This window comes from Oncorhynchus mykiss, chromosome 13 (genome assembly GCF_057628025.1).
Source record: "Oncorhynchus mykiss isolate SJ-2025 chromosome 13, ASM5762802v1, whole genome shotgun sequence".
Taxonomy (NCBI): Eukaryota; Metazoa; Chordata; class Actinopteri; order Salmoniformes; family Salmonidae; genus Oncorhynchus; species Oncorhynchus mykiss.
Window position 1 is genome coordinate 34,064,587 of NC_143034.1, and position 19,707 is coordinate 34,084,293.

The 19,707-nt window shown below is 46.1% G+C and overlaps 1 protein-coding gene across 6 annotated transcripts in view; it reads right to left on the reverse strand.

Moving 5' to 3' along the window:
• Positions 1 to 19,707, reverse strand: part of LOC110486059 (protein jagged-1b) — a 44,048-nt gene that overhangs the window by 12,690 nt on the left and 11,651 nt on the right. For 4 of the 6 annotated variants that reach the window (XM_090196062.1, XM_090196060.1, XM_036942366.2 and 1 more), the window contains exons 3-13: positions 14,055 to 14,112; positions 11,610 to 11,867; positions 10,618 to 10,678; positions 9,354 to 9,484; positions 8,927 to 9,046; positions 6,889 to 7,002; positions 4,615 to 4,728; positions 3,183 to 3,296; positions 2,382 to 2,428; positions 1,636 to 1,809; positions 778 to 928 (exon numbers count right to left, since the gene is read on the reverse strand). In XM_090196062.1, coding sequence (XP_090052188.1) covers positions 778 to 928; positions 1,636 to 1,809; positions 2,382 to 2,428; positions 3,183 to 3,296; positions 4,615 to 4,728; positions 6,889 to 7,002; positions 8,927 to 9,046; positions 9,354 to 9,484; positions 10,618 to 10,678; positions 11,610 to 11,867; positions 14,055 to 14,112 — 1,342 coding nt within the window. The remainder of the gene's footprint in view (positions 1 to 777; positions 929 to 1,635; positions 1,810 to 2,381; positions 2,429 to 3,182; positions 3,297 to 4,614; positions 4,729 to 6,888; positions 7,003 to 8,926; positions 9,047 to 9,353; positions 9,485 to 10,617; positions 10,679 to 11,609; positions 11,868 to 14,054; positions 14,113 to 19,707) is intronic. The other 2 variants (XM_090196061.1, XM_036942365.2) reach the window with 1 other exon arrangement.

A 19,707-nucleotide genomic window follows, 5' to 3' on the forward strand; every position in this document is an offset into this window, starting at 1 on the left:
GTGCATATATGTTGATATGTATTGCACAGAGCTTTGGGTGCTAAAGCTTCTAATAAATAAATATTCAACACATGCCAAAGTCCTCCTAACTTCTTCAATCTGTGGTGTGTGTTTAGATAAAAGTAGTCCAACTAAATACAAGCGTATAAACCCTTATCAGACCGTCGTAATTACTCAAAAAAATGTGCGCACACACACACACAGAGAGAGAGAAAATGAAGGGGGGGTCTATTGTGTTTTTAGCAGGAAGAACACACACAGAGCACTTCAGTTTGCCAGATTTTTCTGGGGCGTTTGAGACAAACACAGTCTAGAAGGGAGGAGAGGAAAAATTTAAGAAGCAGAGGCATTTTGTCAGAAGGAGAAATGGGCGGGGGGGAGGGGTTCTTAAAAGGGAGTGTCCTGTCAAAAAAACGTAGTCTGGCAGCAGTAGCAGCTCGAAAACATGAAACCAAATCTTAACTCTTTCCATGGTAACGAGGCCCTGGGGGACCGGCGGAGAACGGGTTTGTGCCGTGCCGGCTTGCTCACCTTAGGTCTTCACACACTGGTGTGACACACAACCAGCACAATGGCCTCAAGTTAGCGGATTAGATTACAGGCTCTGCAGGTTAAAAAGCCCCCCCTCTCAGATTTACAGTAAAAAAAAAGCAAAGGGAGATGAGTGACCTAAATTTGTTTGGGTTAGCCTTCATTAGTATTAGCCACTGAAAAACAACAGACTTTTACAGCAATGTAAAAACTGCACAAGGCTGATCCAAAAAAGCAAATAGGAACCTTTGCAGGGTGTGGTACGACAGTGGTCCTTCAAATGGGAACAGTTCTTGCCCTCATAGTCTTCGGGACATTTGCAGAAGTAGTCGGTAGCCAGGTTGAAACACTGGGCCCCGTTTTGACATGGGCTCGGCATGCAGTAGTCGATATCCAGCTGAGAAGGCAAGAACAAAAACAGAGAATGGTTTAGACACAAGCCATGTAAAGTAAGACGTGCCATTTGACCTTTCCCATAATAACCCATTGTAGACTTCACCACAGAAACCTGCTAAAGACCCATAAACAAACGCTTAGCGGTGGGGGAGTTGGAGGAGGCGGGAAAAGAGAAGACAGACTTAGCCCAGACGGAAGGTTCACAAGTGTTAACAAGCGCGACAAAGCTCCGGTTTTGAGTTGCAAAGAGAAACGATTGCAGAGAGAAACACAGGTGCGATTACAGTGGGGTGGATGGAAAGGTGGCACAAAAAAAAATATAATATTGAAGAGGATATCAATGAAAACAGATCATGGTGAGAAGATTCATGCAGGAGAGGGGGAGGTAGTCAAGGAAAGTTGGCCCTAACCACCAACCTAGGATCTCCAATCCTAACCTTAACCATTAAAAGGTATGGGGAAATACAGTATCTGACTGTGGATCAGTGGTTTGAGGTGACTGCAACTTACTCTGGATTTATTCAAGATAAGTTGGCCCTAACCACAGATCTAGGATCAGCTTATGCTACCTCCAATCCTAACCATAAACCATTACCAGGATGCAGCAATATCTGCTCCTGGATCAGTGTTATGGTTTGAGGTGACTTGAACCAAATCTGGGTAGGCTTCTGGGCACAGTGAGGGGGTGTGGTGCCAATCTCTGCTCACCTGACAGAAGTTGCCAGAGAAACCGGGCAGGCACAGGCACTGGAAGCCGTTGACGTCGTCCTTGCAACGGCCGCCGTTCAGGCACGGGCCACTGGCACACTCATTTACATCCTTCTCGCAGTGCTCACCGCCGAAGCCCGACGGACAAACACAGCGGTACCCGTTCACCATGTCCTAGGGAGGGGAAGAAAACAGAGAAAGGAGAAGGAAAAAAAAGTGAGTGTGAGGTACAGAACGGTAAGGAAAACAAGCCATTGTGAAAGGGTTGGAAAATAATTAAGACATTTCCTTTTCCTGGCAGGGGACGACAATGTTTATGGTAATCTGATCTATTGTAGTCATGAAGACCTTTCCGCCTATTCCCTCCCTCCCATTCTGCCCTCCTCCACAAGCATTCATGTCTTTCTGCCCCACTCTTTGTTAGCATTGCCCGAGCAACTCATGTCTGTGTTCTGAAAGCATGTCTCAGCAGTTTGCCATTTTTTAAACCTGCCATAAAGGGAAAAAAGGGGGAGAAAGAGGGGAAGGGGAGAGAAAGAGGGGAAGGGGAGAGAAAGCAGCCAAAAACAACTCCAATATGCCAGGAAGTATCCGGAATATGTCAATCGACCAGGACCGGTACATTCCAGAAAAATAAGAACACATTGTCCCAAATGGCACCCTATTCCTCATGATAGGGTTCTGGTCAAAAGTAGTGCACTATATAGGGAATAGGATGCCTTTTGGGAGAAACCCAATAAACCTACCTTGCAGGTTCCCCCATTTTGACACTGGTCCCGGCAGTCATTAATATCTGCGGAAACAATTTGTAACAATCAAATAAAAATGAATAAACGTATACAATTTGAGCTCCACCGAGGAGAGGCCTTGATAAGGCTCTCGTCAAGATTTCCCACAAGCTTTCCTCAAGATAAGCCTTGTTTGAGAATAGGTGGTAAAAAAAAAAAAAGGGTGCGATTCATGCGGGGCCTCTGTGCGCTGGGGCTTCACGCGATTGTTTGAGCGCCCATGTTATTTGGACGTTACCGGCTGTGCAAGCAGACAATGACTCGAGATAAAAACGTGCATTATTATTATTATTTATTATTAGTATTTGTTTTTTTTCTGGCGTCCAATTTCAGACAGACCACTCCAGAACTATTAGTCCAGGACCAAAAAACAAAATAACACTGAGCCAGCCTCAGTCCTAACCGTCAGTCACAAACTCACTTCCAAAACTGGCCCTAGAACAGTTGTTTAAAGTTGCTACTGGCACTTGACGTAACATTGCTTCATTTTAGAACAGGGGTGTGCAACTTTAGACTCTGGAGATTGAATGGCAGGGTGAGCAGGCTTTTGTTCTACCCCGGCACGAACACACTTCAACTAATCAGGCTTTCAATTGCCAACCATGATTAGTTTAATTACCCATGTTAGTGCTGGGCTGGAACAAAAGCCTGTTTCCCCTGCTGCTCCCTGGAACCAGACTTGCCCACCTCTGCATTAGAACAAGCGACAGGCCTTTTCATTGAGAGAGAGAGAGAAAAAAAATAAATAAATAAACTCACTGGTGTCGCAGTTCTGGCCCATCCAACCAGGGAGGCACTCGCAGAAGTACCCTCCAATCAGGTTCCGGCAGGAGTTGGCATTCAGGCAGGGGTCGCCTTCGCACTCATTGGCGTCTGAAACCCACAAAACATTTAATTCCTTCATTCCTCTTACAGGGCATTCGGCATGCAACTGCGAAGTGTCGGCAGCCATAGGAATAGAATCGTTTCCCCCGTCACCCACCCATTGACTTGGGGATGCCTATTCTAGGAATTATATTTCTATGGTCTTTTCTGGTCTGCATTCAAACCGCATCAGAGCCGGTCCCCATGGTGAAAGGCAATTGGGGACAAACACAAAATGTGCCAGGTGGGGTGAAGGATTGTGGATCAAGGCAGCAGTAAAGACACCCATCCTCTCACTCCTCATTCTAAGCACTTTAAAAACACACGGTCATTCCTCAAAAGATGATCCCCCGGCTTAGGAAACCCCACATTATCTCTGCCCCCAGAGGAATCCCAAAAGCAGCCATGGAATGGAATGCCGAAGGAACTTTCCCCATCCTGGCACGCCGTCTCTAAATCTTCACACTAGAGCGCCACCAAAAGACAAGGGTGGTATGATGAATTTGCACTTAGAAGCTTAACTAATGTCAGTTTGGAGATTTCCCCCCCTAATGGTTAAGGTTCCGATTTGGAGAGTGTAAGCTGGTCCTAGATCTGTGTCCTAAGGAAATCCTCTAATTGTAGCAAGGTGGTTAGAAGTTGCCCTCAACCACAGATCTAGGAAACTAACTTCAACCATTAGTGAGAGAAGAGATATTTGATCCTGTATCAGTGGGCCAAATAAAGTATATAATCTACCAACTCCGTAGTGGGCATAGAGATCAATACTCTCTCTATGGTAGTAGGATATATAGGTGGTAGTGGGATAGAGATCAATACTCTCTCTATGGTAGTAGGATATATAGGTGGTAGTGGGCATAGAGATCAATACTCTCTCTATGGTAGTAGGATATATAGGTGGTAGTGGGATAGAGATCAATACTCTCTCTATGGTAGTAGGATATATAGGTGATAGTGGGATAGAGAAGGACTAGGTTGTTGTTGTGAGATAGAAGGTAGAGGTTTGTAGGATATAAGAGTACAATTGTTTCTGTGATAGAGGAGATATAGGTAGAGGAGTTGCATGGGGATTGTGGGATATAGGAGGTAAAACAAAAAGGACAGCAAACCTGGTGGTTGTATGATAGAGGAGGTGCCGGAATTTGTGGGATAGAGGAGTAGTTAAGGGAGGGGGGGAATATAGAGGATGAATGAGAGCTCAGTGGTTATATGATAGGGTTCAAGCAAGATGGCCAAGATGCAAAGTCAGACTTTGCAACTTGGCCAAATAGTGACGACTGTATGATAGAGGAGGTGCAGGGTGTTATGGGATAGAGGACTGACTGACCGATGAGGCAGGTCTTGCCGCTCCACTGGAAGGGACAGGTGCACTTGAAGCCGTTGACCTGGTCCTGGCAAGTGCCCCCGTGGCCACAGGGGTTGGGGACACACTCGTCCACATCTGGTGGGGGGGGGGGGGGGGAGTGTGTTATGACTAAATGTGGAATGTCAAATCAAAAGTCCATGACAATGGCTAGGTCTCTAGCACTTGAAAGGCTGATGGTGTCATAATGACACAAAATACATTTACGTTTTTAAAGTCATGTCCCCGCCATCCTTTCCTATTCCTGAATAAGTCTATATAACACACTGTGGTTGTTCAAATCTTAACCCCTATTCATATCACAAAACACAACTGGAGTTATAACCAGTTTAACGAGGGCATGTCACTCATCTATTCCATTTATAATCTCAAAAACGGTAGCGGAGAAATGTCAACACGGACAATTTCTTCACGTCAGTCATTGGCGAACAAGTTGCTTGCCAAGAAAACAAGCCTGGTTGGCACCATTAACAAAGCGAGAATGGAGCTCCCTCCCTCTGTGCAAAATAAGGCACCTGCACATCAGCAGTACTCTACAACGGTGCTGAAGAATGAGTGTTGACACACTTTACCAATGCATGGCAAGAAATACCGTTTGTATCATGAGCACCAGCGGCAAGGACACAAAGAGAAAACTATTATGAACTAATACCGAACAAAAATATTTCATCAGAATATGCATCCAGTGGTGTAAAGTTAAGTAGTACTTCAAAGTAGTTTTACTTCAATATTTTGAGATTACCACTACATTCCTAAAGAAAACATGTACTTTTTTTACTCCCATGCGTTTTGAATGCTTTTAGCAGGACAGCAACATGGTCTAATTCACGCATTTATCAAGAGAACATGTGGTCTTACTGCCTCGGATCTGGCGGTCTCACTAAACACAAATGCTTCGTTTGTGAATTATGTCTGGTGTGTTGGATTGTTCCCCGGGCTACCTCCCCTAAAAAGAATATCATACCGTCTCGTTTGCTTTAACATAAGGAATTTGAGAGGATTTATAGCATTTACTTTTGATACTTAAGTATATTAAATATACTTTGAGACCTTAAAATAGATAATTACTCAAGTATGACAAGTGGTATTTTTTCCACACCACTGTACGCGTCGCCATTTATAGATAGATCAACTTATACAATGAGAAAATAACCCGAATGTTGTCTACTTTATTCTATAGGTTGTGGATCTTTTGGATCAGATGGCACAGCTGTACAGTGAAAGGAGGAACTCGCCGCTGGCCTGTGACGGTTCTACAAACATGCTGGACTTGGCTGCTATCAACACACGTGTTGTTTACGCAGTGCATGAACCCCACGAGCAGGAGAGACTTCATCGTGAGTCTAAGCACACGGGCTAAGTGAGAGACCTTCGAGGACCAAGGCAGCAAGCAAAGATTCCACGCGAGCAATTGCGCAAGCCAAGTAGAAACTGCCAGGTGGGCAGATGTACTCGCAAAACAAACAAAACACACGAAACCCGTTTCAGCTGCGAGCAAGAGACTTGTTTGTGCGAAGTGTTGCAAGCGACAAAAATGTGTGATGACTGTTAAGAATAAGGGATAACAGCTAAATAAAAAGATCCAACTGATGCCATCAGGTGACGATGCACAACAAAACTGTAAGCACGAGCGGGGCCACAAATAATGTGTTTAATAACTGACAATAATGGACTATATTTGACTGCAGCTTTTAAAAAATCGACACATTCATTATAATGCCATTCTGGCTTTTGTGCCGATTTTCACTATTTATCAAAGCACAAATGGTGCCAATACTGACGTTTATGCAACTGAGATTCTCTTCAATTGACCGCGCGTCTTGCTGACAGATCATGTGTCTTGTTGGTTTGGGTTACTTTGTATTTGTTTTGTCATTATAAAAAGAAGCGGTTACCGTGTTCCCACGCACATGCTTTTTGTTTCATAGTTTTAACAAAGGCACTTCACAAATAAAGTCGATTTCTACACTTGAAATTCTATGTGTAGTGATTTTTCTATACAGTACCATGCACTAATAAAATATTTTGAGGGGGGAAAGAACATAATATTTTCATTTTTAATGTTGCCTAAGACCTTCATAAACACAACAAGATAGCATAGCATAAATGAAATATATTTGACTGTTAGAATGTTGACGTCCAAAAGATGCGTCAGTTGGCACGAACAAGGCCAGTATAATATTGAATTTAAAAAGACCTAAACCTCAGGTATTACACATACTATAATGTATTACTTACTGATGCTGCAGGAGGGGCCACTCCAGCCGGGGGCACACTGGCACTCGAAGCCCTGACTGGTCTCCAAACAGCTCCCTCCGTTAAAACAGGGCTCAGACAGACAGGCATGCTCTGCTATGGACCGAGAGACAGAGCAAGAGGTAGATCGAGCGGGTAAAAGAGAGAGGGATGGGAGTGAGAAGGGAGAGAAAGAAAGGGGAGAGAGGGGAAAGGTGGAGAACAGATAGAGTTAGAGAGTTAAACTCCCAAACTCAGTTCTCACACTGCAGGAGGGTGGGGTGGGTTTTCCCCCTCGCTGCAGTCGGTTCCCAGCAGCTTTCTCTGGCCCAGCTAGGCTACAGCCAGTGGAGTGGAAAGCCCCTTTGACCTCTCACTAACCAGCTCTGGACCACACCGCAAGACGAGGAAGGAGAGATAGGAAAAGATAAAGAGTGCTGAGTGCAAGAGAAATAAACAGAACAAGAGAAAGAACAACATTTCTCAATGAGAAAAAGACAGAAAGAAAGCAAGAGACAGAAAGAGGGAGAGAAAGACAGAGGGTCCAATCTCCCACTAGGCCTACGTCGTTAGAAAAAAAACATCCCCTCTCCCATTTCACTCTCACTAGCCCCCCAGGGCCCTAGCCCTATAGCCTTAGCGTTTACTCTAGCCAGCTAGCAGGAAATCGTCTGTCACGGCATGCTGACCCCGCCGAGCGACGCGCCGTGACTTCCACCCAAGCGTAAATCATTGTCCATCCAGTCGCGGGACGACGAGAGAAGAGAATAGCAAACTCAAGTCACGACGGATTCCTCCGCTCAAATCAATTAATGCTCTGCATTCTTTGGCTGGCAGATCGAGGTAGCGTCCCCAACGGCACCCTATTCTCTATATAATGCACTACGTCCCTGGTCAAAAGTAGTGCACTGAATAGGGTGCCATTTGGGACTCCTACCCGAGGGGGGAGAGGCGAGAGGGAGATGACTGTTGATTGGTGTCAGCGGGCTAGGGGCACGGGAGGAATAGAGGGGGATATAGGGAGGGAGGGAGAGAAGGAGCACAGGAGGGGGTTTAATGTTGTTGGTCTGGCTGGGAGAGAAAAAGAAAAGGAGAATTCAGGCTTGGCTGGAAGCTGGAATCCCCCTCTTCTTTTCCTCGTTCTCTCCCTTGTTCCCTCCCGCCCTCGCTCTCAAGATGACCAGCGATAGTTTTCAAACCCTCGCTACAAACAGAGTGGCAACTGTCCCAGACAAACACAGAGCGGGCGTGTTTGACTGCCAACGCCTACAGGGAGCTTTCCCCTCAATTAGCTGAGTCATGCCTCCATTGACCCCCATACAAAACAAGGGCCATCTACTTATCCTAATGATCAAATTCGACCCAACTTCATTGAAACATCCTCAACTAAAGAAAAATAAAAAAGACATACAACTCTATGACATCCCTATGATCAAAACTCAAACTTTATAGAAACCAACCTTGATTCTAACAATTGACACATTTTAAACAACTTGAAGATGTGAGGTAACTGTTAGATTTGTTGATGAAGCTGGAATTTACAATCCACCCTCAGAAAGGTTAGCTCCGTTACTGCGTCTCCTTCCGTTCCCGTTTCCCTTGACGATACCTTAATGAGGTCGTCACCTCCTGGCCGGAGTGACGCGTGAGACCGCCCCACGAACGGAACCTCCCTGGATGGGGTTAAGCACGGGGCTGACCCCCCCTAACCCCTGAACCATGACCCCTCGACTTCCCATCCCGTCGCACCACATGACTCAGATCTCACCGACCAGTCTTGAGAAAACAAATACCCTTTTCTCTCAATCGTCACCAGAAAATGAAAAAGTTGAGTGGGAGACAGGAGAGAGTTTCTCCAACATAGTAGATTTGCTGCGCTTGAGTGTCCAAGACTAATTTCACTCTGGGACAATACAGTTAATCTTATCTTCTACTCCAATTTCACTCTCATAAGGAATAAACATTGAGTGGAACCAGACCCTAGACACTACAAGCGACTTACCTATTTACACACACGTACGTGTCTCGTCAGGTGACTCACCTTTCTCGCAGTTGACACCAGAGTAGCCGTCAGGACAGGCACAGTGGTACTTGTCAGGTCCAGTGTTGCTGCAGGTCCCCATGTTCAGACAGGGCTGGAACGTACCACATGTGTTCAGGTCTGGAAGACAAGGAGGTAAAAGTATGAGTGTGTTGGTGAGGGCACCAGTTATCAGCTGTACATCTACAGAGCAGAGGGGTATACCACTAAGCAGGATCAATGAGTTAGCCAGCTAACTTGCCTAAATATATCTATATCTCACACACACAAATTGACTCAACAAGCAAAAACATCTAAGTTTAGCTTAAACCAGAAAATCAGTAGGCCTATTTATGATTGTTATCAAAGTTAGCTGGCCAACTCAATGACCATGCTTTGTAGTGTACCTCTCTGGTGTGTATTTGCATGCGTGCATGTGTATGCTTACCTTTGTCGCAGAGCTGGCCGCCAAAGTTTGTGTCACAGAGGCACTGCCACGGTTCCACGCAGCTTCCATGCACACAGCCCGGGTGAGGGATGCACTTATCACAGTACTCGCCCTGCCAGCCGTACAGACACCTGCAGGACACACACGCACTCGATAAGTATTCAATGCAGGGGACAACCGATCTTAACAACAAAAAAAAATGCATTCAGTGCTCGACACTATCCCGCTTAAAACACACACGAATGGGTTGGGCTGGGCCAAGGCTGCTCCTTGAGTAAGTAAAAGTGCTTGTCTGGACAGGGCACTAGCAGGGCTAAACTTTTCCTCCTAAAGTCATTAGGATAACAGAGCGAATCGTATACACCCCCCCCCCACACATTCATTCCTGGTGTCCATGCCCAGCCCACCTTTGCTACATGCATTGGATAACTATCCCAGATACCCAATATATACACCTCCTACCTACTGAAAGGCTTGAATGAAAGCTGCAAAAAATATGAAGCCATCAAAAGTACCCATTTCACTGCAGCCTCCCGTAAGAATCAGATGTGTTTTGAGTTCAGAAGAAGCCATAGAAGCTTCTCCAGAATCGCCACAACATGCTAACTTCTCCTACCGCCACTTCCGATTGTTTCTTGGCTGCGAGACTAAAGGGCTAAATCAAAGCATTGCGCTGAAGGGAGGTGAAAAGAGGGTGGGGAAACAGACAGGTGAAAGAAAGGAGAAAAAAAAATCCTTTGAATTTGACAGCGGTCTTCGAGACCAGATTCCACCACCGCCGCCATTAAGCTCTCACCACTCTGGCGGCCCCTTCCCAAAACATGCAAAGGTTCAGGCCCTTCACAGCTCTGGATGATGGGAGGGGGGAATTCATTGGGTTGTGCTTATTAGGGCACGCAATGTAAAACAGTCACTTCCTGCTTCAGTCTGTTTTCTTCTGTTTGGTGCCTAACGAAACACATCACAATCAAGGGTTGTGAGTTTGATTGCCACGTATTGTAACCTGTATAACGTATAGTGTTATCTAAGACACTGCCAGAAATGACTATGTCTCCATCCAGTCTGATGCCAATCCAAAGTGGGCAGAACGGATGGTATCGGGAATTCCCCCTGCCAATGGTGTTATTTCCATGTGGAACAAGGGTGCTGCTGAGCGACAACAAGTCGGGAGTGAGATTTTGAGTCTAGCTCTTTTCAGAGTTTTTTTTTTTTTTACTAACTTAGGTTAGCTGAAAATGGTTGTGTTGGGAAAAGGGGTGCTTACTTGCAATCTCCGGGCAATTTACAGGAACCGTGTTCAGTGCTGCAGCCTTGCCTGCAAATAGCTGAGAGAGATAGAAAGAGAATGAGGGAGGAAGTAAAGGAGAAAGCGAGAGAGGGAGAGAAAGAGAATGAGGGAGGAAGTAAAGGAGAAAGCGAGAGAGGGAGAGAAAGAGAATGAGGGAGGAAGTAAAGGAGACAGCGAGAAAGGGAGAGAAAGAGAATGAGGGAGGAAGTAAAGGAGAAAGCGAGAGAGGGAGAGAAAGAATGAGGGAGGAAGTAAAGGAGAAAGCGAGAGAGAGATAGAAAGAAAGTCAAGTGTTGTGACGGTGAGAGTCAGCAAGAAATTCACAGGGGGAAAAAAAGTAAGAGTGACAGAAAAAAAAACACGAAGAGTCAGCATGATGATGTCAGACAGCTCCCCCTCCCCCATCTCATCTCCAAACTCGTGGGAATGTCCTAAGCTCCAACCGGGGCAGTAATCCTACAAAATCCAAGACTTATCCCGGAGCCCTGCTATCGCTCCCCGCTAGGATACTAAGGCCTAGGGGGTGCGCTGGTGCGTTGCAAACAGCCCAAATTCCAAACGGCAACGCTAACTATTTGTAAAAGCCTGCCGGGCCGGCCGTGGCCAAAGTCTGCTGCGTTAAGACAATATGCCCTCGTGTCAATGGTTAAAGAGGCCAGCTTGACCCCACCCCTAAATTATATAATTTAGCCTAGTGTTCATTCTCTCTCTGGTCAGTTTCACCTCAACGCAATTGCTGTCAATTGTGGGCCAAGTCGCTAAAGCACAAGTTGCCCTTAAAGGCCCACTGTTATTTATATCATTTGAATTATGTATTCCAATTGATTGTTGATGAATGTCACTTGATGAATGCCTTTTGAGCTTTGGTCAAATGTCTAACCTCATGGAAAAAAAATAACTTCTTTAGCTTGACTTCACGTTGCTGTAAAATTACAGACAACTACGTTGGTTAAATCCCTCCCGCTTACCAGTGCTGCATTCTGGTCCAGACCACCCTTCGAGGCAGGTCTTGTTGCCGTTGTGGTCGCAGTTGTAGTGGCCAAAAAAGTCGTCGCGCGGACGGCAGAACTTGTTGCAGCCGAAACCGTAGTAGTGCTCGTCGCAGCTGACCCGGATCTGGTACTCGAACTGGCCCACCGGCCCGTTGTGCTTCAGGCTCTGCCACTGGCGGCTGGGGTTGATCATGCCCGACTGAACAGCCTTCTCGATCCTCTCGCCTCCCACGCCTGACGGAGGGAAATGGATTGCGGAGAGAGAGGAGTCAGAGGGACTGGTAGGAAACGCGTGTGCATAAGGTGGAGGCAAAGACAAATGCAGTCATACAATACATACACAGAAGTCAACGCATGGTGTGAACGCCCATTCAGCGAGACCAAGCGTCTTGCTTTGGGTCATTTTAATGCCACTTCTCAGACTTTACTAGTACAGGGTCTCCAAATATCACTGGGTAAATGCCCAGATATGAATTGCCATCCAAGGCTACAGCTGCCAACAGACATAAGAGGTGATGCCCCCTTCTGTCCCTGCCCACTTCGCCACCCTCTGCTACACTTGCACCCAAACAAACTCGACTTCACCAGGGTCAGCCCTCGAGGGAAAGAGGACGGCATCCCTCCCATTCCAGCGCTGCCATGTCACTATGTTAGGGCAGTCACTGCCTCCTAATCCCATTTTCCATGAAGAAGTCCTCTGGTAGTCAAGAAATACAGAAAGGCAGTAATGCAAACGACACATTTTTTTTAAATAAAATAAATGTAACTGTCCAAAACAGTCTGCCCACTTAAATTCCATTCAGCCTCTGCGAGCTTTGACAAGGGGGCGCGAAAATTAACAAAAACTTAAGCGTTGAGTTTGTTTACTCTTTTCTTGGAGGGAAAGCTGCTTTGTTACGGCAGTGCTAGTTGTGGTGGTGGGCCGTAGTAGTAATATTCCATGCCGTTCTAGAACCCTGAGCGCCAATGTGGTATTTCGCCAGTGGAGTGCAAAGTGTGGTCGGGGTGAGGTGACGCCCTCTCACTACCTGAGGCCCGGGAATAGTTTGACGGCGAGGGGGTTGTGGTTTGGCAAAACGGACAAAATTAACCCAGGGTCCTCGAGAAAAAAAAAAGAAAAAAAAAAAAGACCTGGAAGCAAACTGTGACCCACCATATCAAACAGGAAAGCCCTGGGACGGTTGACGGTGGGAGAAACAGCCAACCCCAAGAAACTGTACTGTCCTGGTGATTTGACCAAACATTTAAACCTCTCAGTTCTGTGGTGAATACCGCTCGGGGCAATGAGTCGGCACCGACATGATAGTTACCACGATAACTTGTAATTTAAGCTTATGTAAGCACAATTTAGAGACGCTAACTCTAGACTAAGGTTAGCCGTAGCAGTGTATCTGGATAGCATTAGGAGCACAACTGTGATAGGCTTTTAATGTGTCTGCTTATTGGAGGCTAACTGGCCACGTGCCCAGGGCACTTAGCTTGTTGACGCTAAGTGAGACGGCCAATATTTGGCCTGTCCTCACTTGGCCCTCTTCCTTGGCAGACGTTTTCATTGATCTAGCTGGCTTGTTGTGTGTGCTTGTCGGCGGGAGGGCTTTTGAAAAATACAAGTCTTCAACCGCACACTAACCTTTCTGCATTTGGGCTTTATTGGCCCGAATGCGATGATTAGTTTCATGCTCGGTGTAGACTTGGCTGTGGTGGAACTACTGCCCTGCCCTCCTTCTGGGCCAAAGCACACCTGGACAGGGGTCAGCGTACCCTGGGGCCGATTTAACACTGGAACTATAATGGTTCCCTGAGGAATGCCAAATGCAACACACAGCCTTAACTCCCACTGACTGCCTAACGGTCGGGCTGAAAACAAACAACGCTCAAATCTGTAGTGTGATCTCTCTCCATCTCCTCCTCACTCTCTCCCTTACCAGTCTATACTACCGTCACTGTTTTCTGAATGAGAGTATTGTGTAAAATGACAGTTGAGAGCTATATGGATGGTAGGGGAGTACGAGAGGCAGAGGGAACGACTCCAGGTTATTTATGCTCGATAGTTCTGCCCAACGTTGGTCAGTAATGCCAACCAATGGCTTTTCAAATGGGGAGGGGGCGGGGGGGTGAATGTGAGTATCATAAAGGCCAATGTGTGAGTGTGTACCCCACACACAGAATGGTGGCATGACCATGGCCTACACCTGCCATCAGCCTTTAAAAACATTTTTATAAGCACAAGTAAAATTTCTCTCCCCCAAAATGTTCCTTACCAAGAAATGAAGCCCCCCACCCAATTTTGTCCTGGGATCACCACTTCCAGGTCACGGGGTCATGTTGCCTTTGTAATGTGAAACCGAATGGAATATATATTATATATATATATATATATATATATATATATATATCATAATGGTGGGGGATAATACTCACTGCCCGTAGAAGAGTCATTGTTGAAGTCCAAGGCCTCCACGATCAACGTATAGGACCTCTGGAGAGAGAAGATTGATAAGACAGAGAGAGGTGTCAGATAAAATAAAGCCACAGCTGCATTAATCCTTTCACCCCTGGCTGATACAGGTTTACTTTTAGATTCCTTTCTGCATAGTTCCTGTTAACAGAGTTGGCTATAGGCTACTTCTTATTTAGCCTACTGTTTGAATGGACATAACATATTGGCAGAAATCTAAAGAATTGGGGAAGAGAAAGTCCCATCTGAGGTAATAACTGTTGTTAGATCTGGTATAACATTAATGCAGCCTGTACCTTTATCAATAAAAGAAAACATTTCATTGTAGGCACACATTCACAGGGAATAGCGTAAATACAGCCAAACTCCTTCCCATTCGTGAGCACACACACACCAGAGAGCCGCAAGCGAGTGGGTATGGTGGCGTTTAACGCCGTGTCTGTCCCATTGGCCGTTCTCCATATGTTGTAGATTAGAGAGAGCGCAGCTATCCCCCCCCCCCCCCCCCGAGGCGCCAGCAGCCCTCTGATCCGGGCGGGCTAAGCCACTCTCCCTTCCAGCTACCCACCCCAAAATTAACCCACTGCTTTCTCCTCCCCGGATAGAGAGAGATCAAGAGTGGCGATAGAGCAAACCGCTGGCATTGTTTAAAAACCATCCTGGGTTCCTTTCCTTTATTTTTCCCTTCCAGTGCACTGTGAGTAGTTGTGTGGAGCGACTTGAGGGCGCTGTAATAGATAGAATAGAATGGTTTTGAGGTAGTGGGTTTGCATCTCTGCAGTGTGTGTGTGTGAGTAAAAGGCAATTTCAGTGTGTGTATACTTGTGTGTGCGTCATGGGGACGGGGGTCCATTATTTCGGCACCTCTTTGAAACTGTCTCTCTTAAGGCCCCCATCGCTCTCACCGGTATCGGATAACAGACAGCGGAGAGCCGTGGAGGGCTGGGCTGAGGGGGGAAGTGTGTGTGCCAAGAGTGTGTGTATGCGGGCCTTCATTCATTTGAGACTGTTGTGTACAGAGTTTTCATCTGGGTGCATCATATATCGGTTTGTGTGCAAGCGCAATTGTGTGTACGTGCGAGCTAATAAGTGTAAGTGCGTGCCGAATGCAAGGGTGTGTGTGTGTGTGTGTGTCCATACTTGGCTCCAGTCAGAGGGCCTCTCTCCACTCACGACACTCACTTGCCAACATTCACATGAGCACTCCTTGTATCACTTGTCAATGAAGCTCCAAAAATATGAGAGGGGGGAGGAAAGAGTGTGTGGTGGTGGAAACAGGGGGTGATGAGGGGGTTGGGGTGGTCGGGGCAGACAGCTTGTTCTTTCCCTCCCTCTCCCTTGGAGGCATGCCCGGCCTCTTGTGTGGGGCTTATGGCCTTGCCACTTTGTCCCATTTAAACAAACACAACGCTGGTTCACTGGCACACATAGCCCTGCACAGCCTAGCAGCTAGCGACATTGTTCCATTGAATCACTGATCGTTATCTTATATGGATGTCAGTCTAATTACTGGTTATTACTCCCAGTAAATCCAGGTGATGTCAAGATTTGGGGAAAACCACACAGCAGCGCCAACTGCGTGTGCAGCCATTTTGCATATCATGATTCGTGATCATAACCATTGAAATGGAGAGACGTGCTAAACAGTGGTAGCCAAGTCAACTCAACTTTCTTAAACTATCCAAAGCTTGGGAATTTCACAATTTAAAAAGCAATGCCCTTAAATAAACTCCAGTCAAAACTGTTATTTCCTCACAAATATCAAAGAGAAATGACTTCAAAACATTTCCCCCTGCCAAACCCATTCGGTTAGTACATGCCACCGGTCGACTGTGCCAAAGTAATGTTTACCAAAACGGTAAATAGCAGCCAGGTAAGAAAGCAAAGCACACCATCCCTTCTTTCCCCAGACTAGTGGTGCCTTGCCCACTTTCTCCCCTACGTCACTCCCTCCTTCAATATGATTGAGTAATTTTGGAACGGTGCCCAACTACATGTTCCGTACCCAGTTTTGGTTGAGGACAGAGGCACGGCCGGGAGCTTTCGTTAGGCTGAGATAAGTGTGGGAAAAAGCAAGTGAAATGAGCAGACAAGCCTGGGCACGTCCAGGAAGGGAGTCGGCAGGGTGAATAAGCGCCTGTGTTTTGCAGAGCAGTAGGAGCAAGGCTCACGCTATAGTGGCCTGATTACCTATAAAGGGGAACTTTTGGGCGAAGGATAAAGTCATCGCTGCCCACATTGAATGAAACCACAATTGTGGATTTTTTTAAATCATGCTCTATTCACCACCCCGGAAGCCCTTTATCAAAGGTCAACTGATACGGGGCCAGTTTCACAGACACAGATTAAGCCTAGTCCTGGACTAAAAACACATTTCATGGAAATCCTGCATTGCAATCTTTTTTTGGTCCAGGACTAGTCTTAAGTCGGTGTCTAGGAAACCAGTGTTTTGACATTTACAAGCTTTCAATGCTTCTCAAAACATAAAAATGTTGAGTTTGACAAACACTAAAATGAAACTTCTATCTGGACGTGTTGTGCTGAAGATACAAGCAGGCTATTCGGATTACCCTCACCTCATAAATCCCTGTGTGCTTTTCAGTTTTGTACTTTCGGACCTCTCCCCCTTTATTAGGCATTCCCCCTGCCTCTCCTAAACACACACATACTAGGCCAGATGCAAGGTAGATGAGGCTTTTACGACAGTAAGGGAGATGGAGAGAGGGATGGAGAGAAACAGAAAGAGATGGGGAAACAGAGGCAGACAGATGGATTGGAGAGAGATAAGAGAACGAGAGATGAGCAAGACTAGTATAATAATCCTTGCTGAGAAGTAAGAGTGAAAAAACCCAAAATGAACAGAGAAAGAAAAGCCAAGCATTAATGTTGTCACTCTGGCTGAACTCCAGCCCGCTGTTTGACCATGGGTGGTGGTGGTGGTGGTGGTGGTGGGGGTCTATCCCCACTGGCCTCTATCCTTCTCTAGGCTTCGGCTCTGGGGGCTGCTGGCTGGTAGAATAATAGGCCTACCGGCATTACGCGAGTAAGGCAACCGATGGGCCATAGGGGCCGAACTTCAAAATAATGGCAACTTCAGCACAACGGTTTAGTCTGGGAGCCGCCGAACGAACCGCGGCACTGCTGAGTCTACTGCTGCATCCTGTTGCTTACCCCCAGCCACATTATTCCCATCCTGGCCTCCCATTATCTCCCATAATCCTCGCTGCCAGCCCGAGGCTATTGTTCAGCCCCCCTCCTGTTAATATAAGCTGTCACTGCTTCTGTCTGGCTAGGGCCGTCAAGCCAGGGGCCGAGAGAGAGGAGAGAGAGAGTAGAGAGCTCCTCTCTCCAAGCTCTAAAAAGAATGAGAGGAGAACAGTGGCCTGTGTCACATGTGAGAGTTCAAAAAGGAGAGGGGGAAAATAGGGGGAATGAAAGTTCAACAACCGCAAGTAAGATGTTGTTGGCGATACTTTTGGCCATGGCAAGAGGCTGCCATTTGAGGGCCCAATAAACAGACTGACGCAGAGTGAGGTTGTCTTGGTTCGCCAGTGCCAATTTGGGGTCGGGGTTGTGGACATATAAAACAGACCCAGGGCCACTCTAGCCTAGCCAAGCCTGGGGTGTATTTTTCACTAGGAACTAACAGAAGCAAATGGACCAACGTGGGGAGGGACGTAGCTAAAATCATTCAATAAGAAACTAATTTTTGTTGCAAAATGTTTTCCGTAGCTAAATGTTTTTCTATGGTGTGCACTAATGAATACGCCCCTGCTTCTTCGAAGTAAGGGGACGGTGACTGCTTCATTTAACACACCAGTTACTATAGGGTGGCAGGGTTAAAAAGATGGAATGTCTTGGGACCAGTCAAGCGCAACCGCCCAGGTTGACAAAGGGCGGTGGGGGAACAAGAGGCCTTTATACTGCCTGTGTTAAGGTCAGGGGCGAGGGTACACGCCCAGACCTTTGTGACTTAGGCCATGTCGACTGCCCCTATACAGTAGTGGCATCGTGTCCTAAACGCTGGCTGACTGTTCAGTTTCTGAAATATTTGGGAATATTCCATACTCGGGAATCTCAAGTGTCCACACCTGTGCTAAACAGAACAAAATGTTGGCATGGTTCCAAAAGCCCCCTATTTCTAGGAATATACTCTTTACAATCGACTTAGAATTAAAAAATGTTTTTATCCTGATTCTATATGAAAATCAATATAAATCCAACATTGCCCTTCCACAATACACATCATTTTTCACCCATTAGGTCTAGCCATGGAGAACAGGGTTTGGAGGGGGGAAAAAAGCTGTCTCCATCAACCATGCCCCCCTTGCAGATGCTCTCCTCCCTCTCTTGCTCCCAGTTCCATTTCTCCCAGTGGGAGGCCTTGTTACCTAGCAACTCCCTCAAAACATCCAATCACTTCATCCCATTGATGACCTGGCACCTCTTCATTGAATGCTGATGAGGCACAGATTTACAATTCATACAAAACAGGGGTTATTGTACGACCACGAATTTAAGTGTGGAAAAAAAAAGCCAATTCCCCATTCAATATTTCATTAAGTTTCCCCCCTGAGCTTGTCTTTGTTGTATTTCTGGGCAAACAATCTTGAGTAATTAACCAAATTGCTAGGTAGAAATGAGATGGAAAAGAAAATATGCAATAGGACAATGGCTTCTTAGCTAGGTCTTTTCATAGTGATATTGGAGCATGTCTAGAAAACCATTTGGGGGCCACATCCTTGTGTGTCCAAAACACATTTTGATGCTGCCAGGGCAACTTATCTGCATTGAAATAGCATCAGTCCACTTTGGTTGTCATGTTCTTAGGTCAACTATAGCCTAATCCTTGACAATAATTGCTGGGTACAACTAGCCTACCTCATTCAAGATGTTTCCTCTCAATTCTCAAAAACTACAGAATAATCTCACAGAGCCACAGAAAAAAATGAGCTCAAAACATGGATGGCTTCATGTCATGAAAATTGTGGCATGGTAAAAAAAGAAAACGTACACACTTACACGAGAACAGTCAAACAGAGGAATGTGTATGGTTAAGTGAGTGAAGTATCTGCTTCCTGGGAGCGCACTGTGTGTAAACGCCGTGGCTAGATAACCCAGCTGTTTTATTGCCTATTCTTGCACAAGCCATTGTTTGAGGCTCGGCTACTGGTCCCGCTCTTTGGGAAGACAGTGGGGAATGAATCCCGTTTAGGCAGCGCGTCACTGGTAGAATGATGCGACGCTACAGCTCTTCGTAAACGATTAAACCTCTTTGGACTTGCCCATTTTGGTTTAACATTTCAGCCTATTCCCAATAACTATCGCATGAACACCAGTGATGAGTATTCAGACTGCGCAAACTTATGGACCACCTCACTTTATTCTCTGCCAATCTGACTGAACAATAATATACTGTTTTTGTAAGAATAAGGTTACCCCCTAAAAAACTTTACCGTGTCTTGTGGCCCATGAACATGCATTGTGTAGCCTTACCTGCCTCACATGACATGCTGACATTGACATATCCAAAATGTACTTAAATTTGCCCATCGTTTTTTTGTAGTCTATCCATGTCTATTCATCTAAATTGCACTTTGCTGAGACAAAATATTT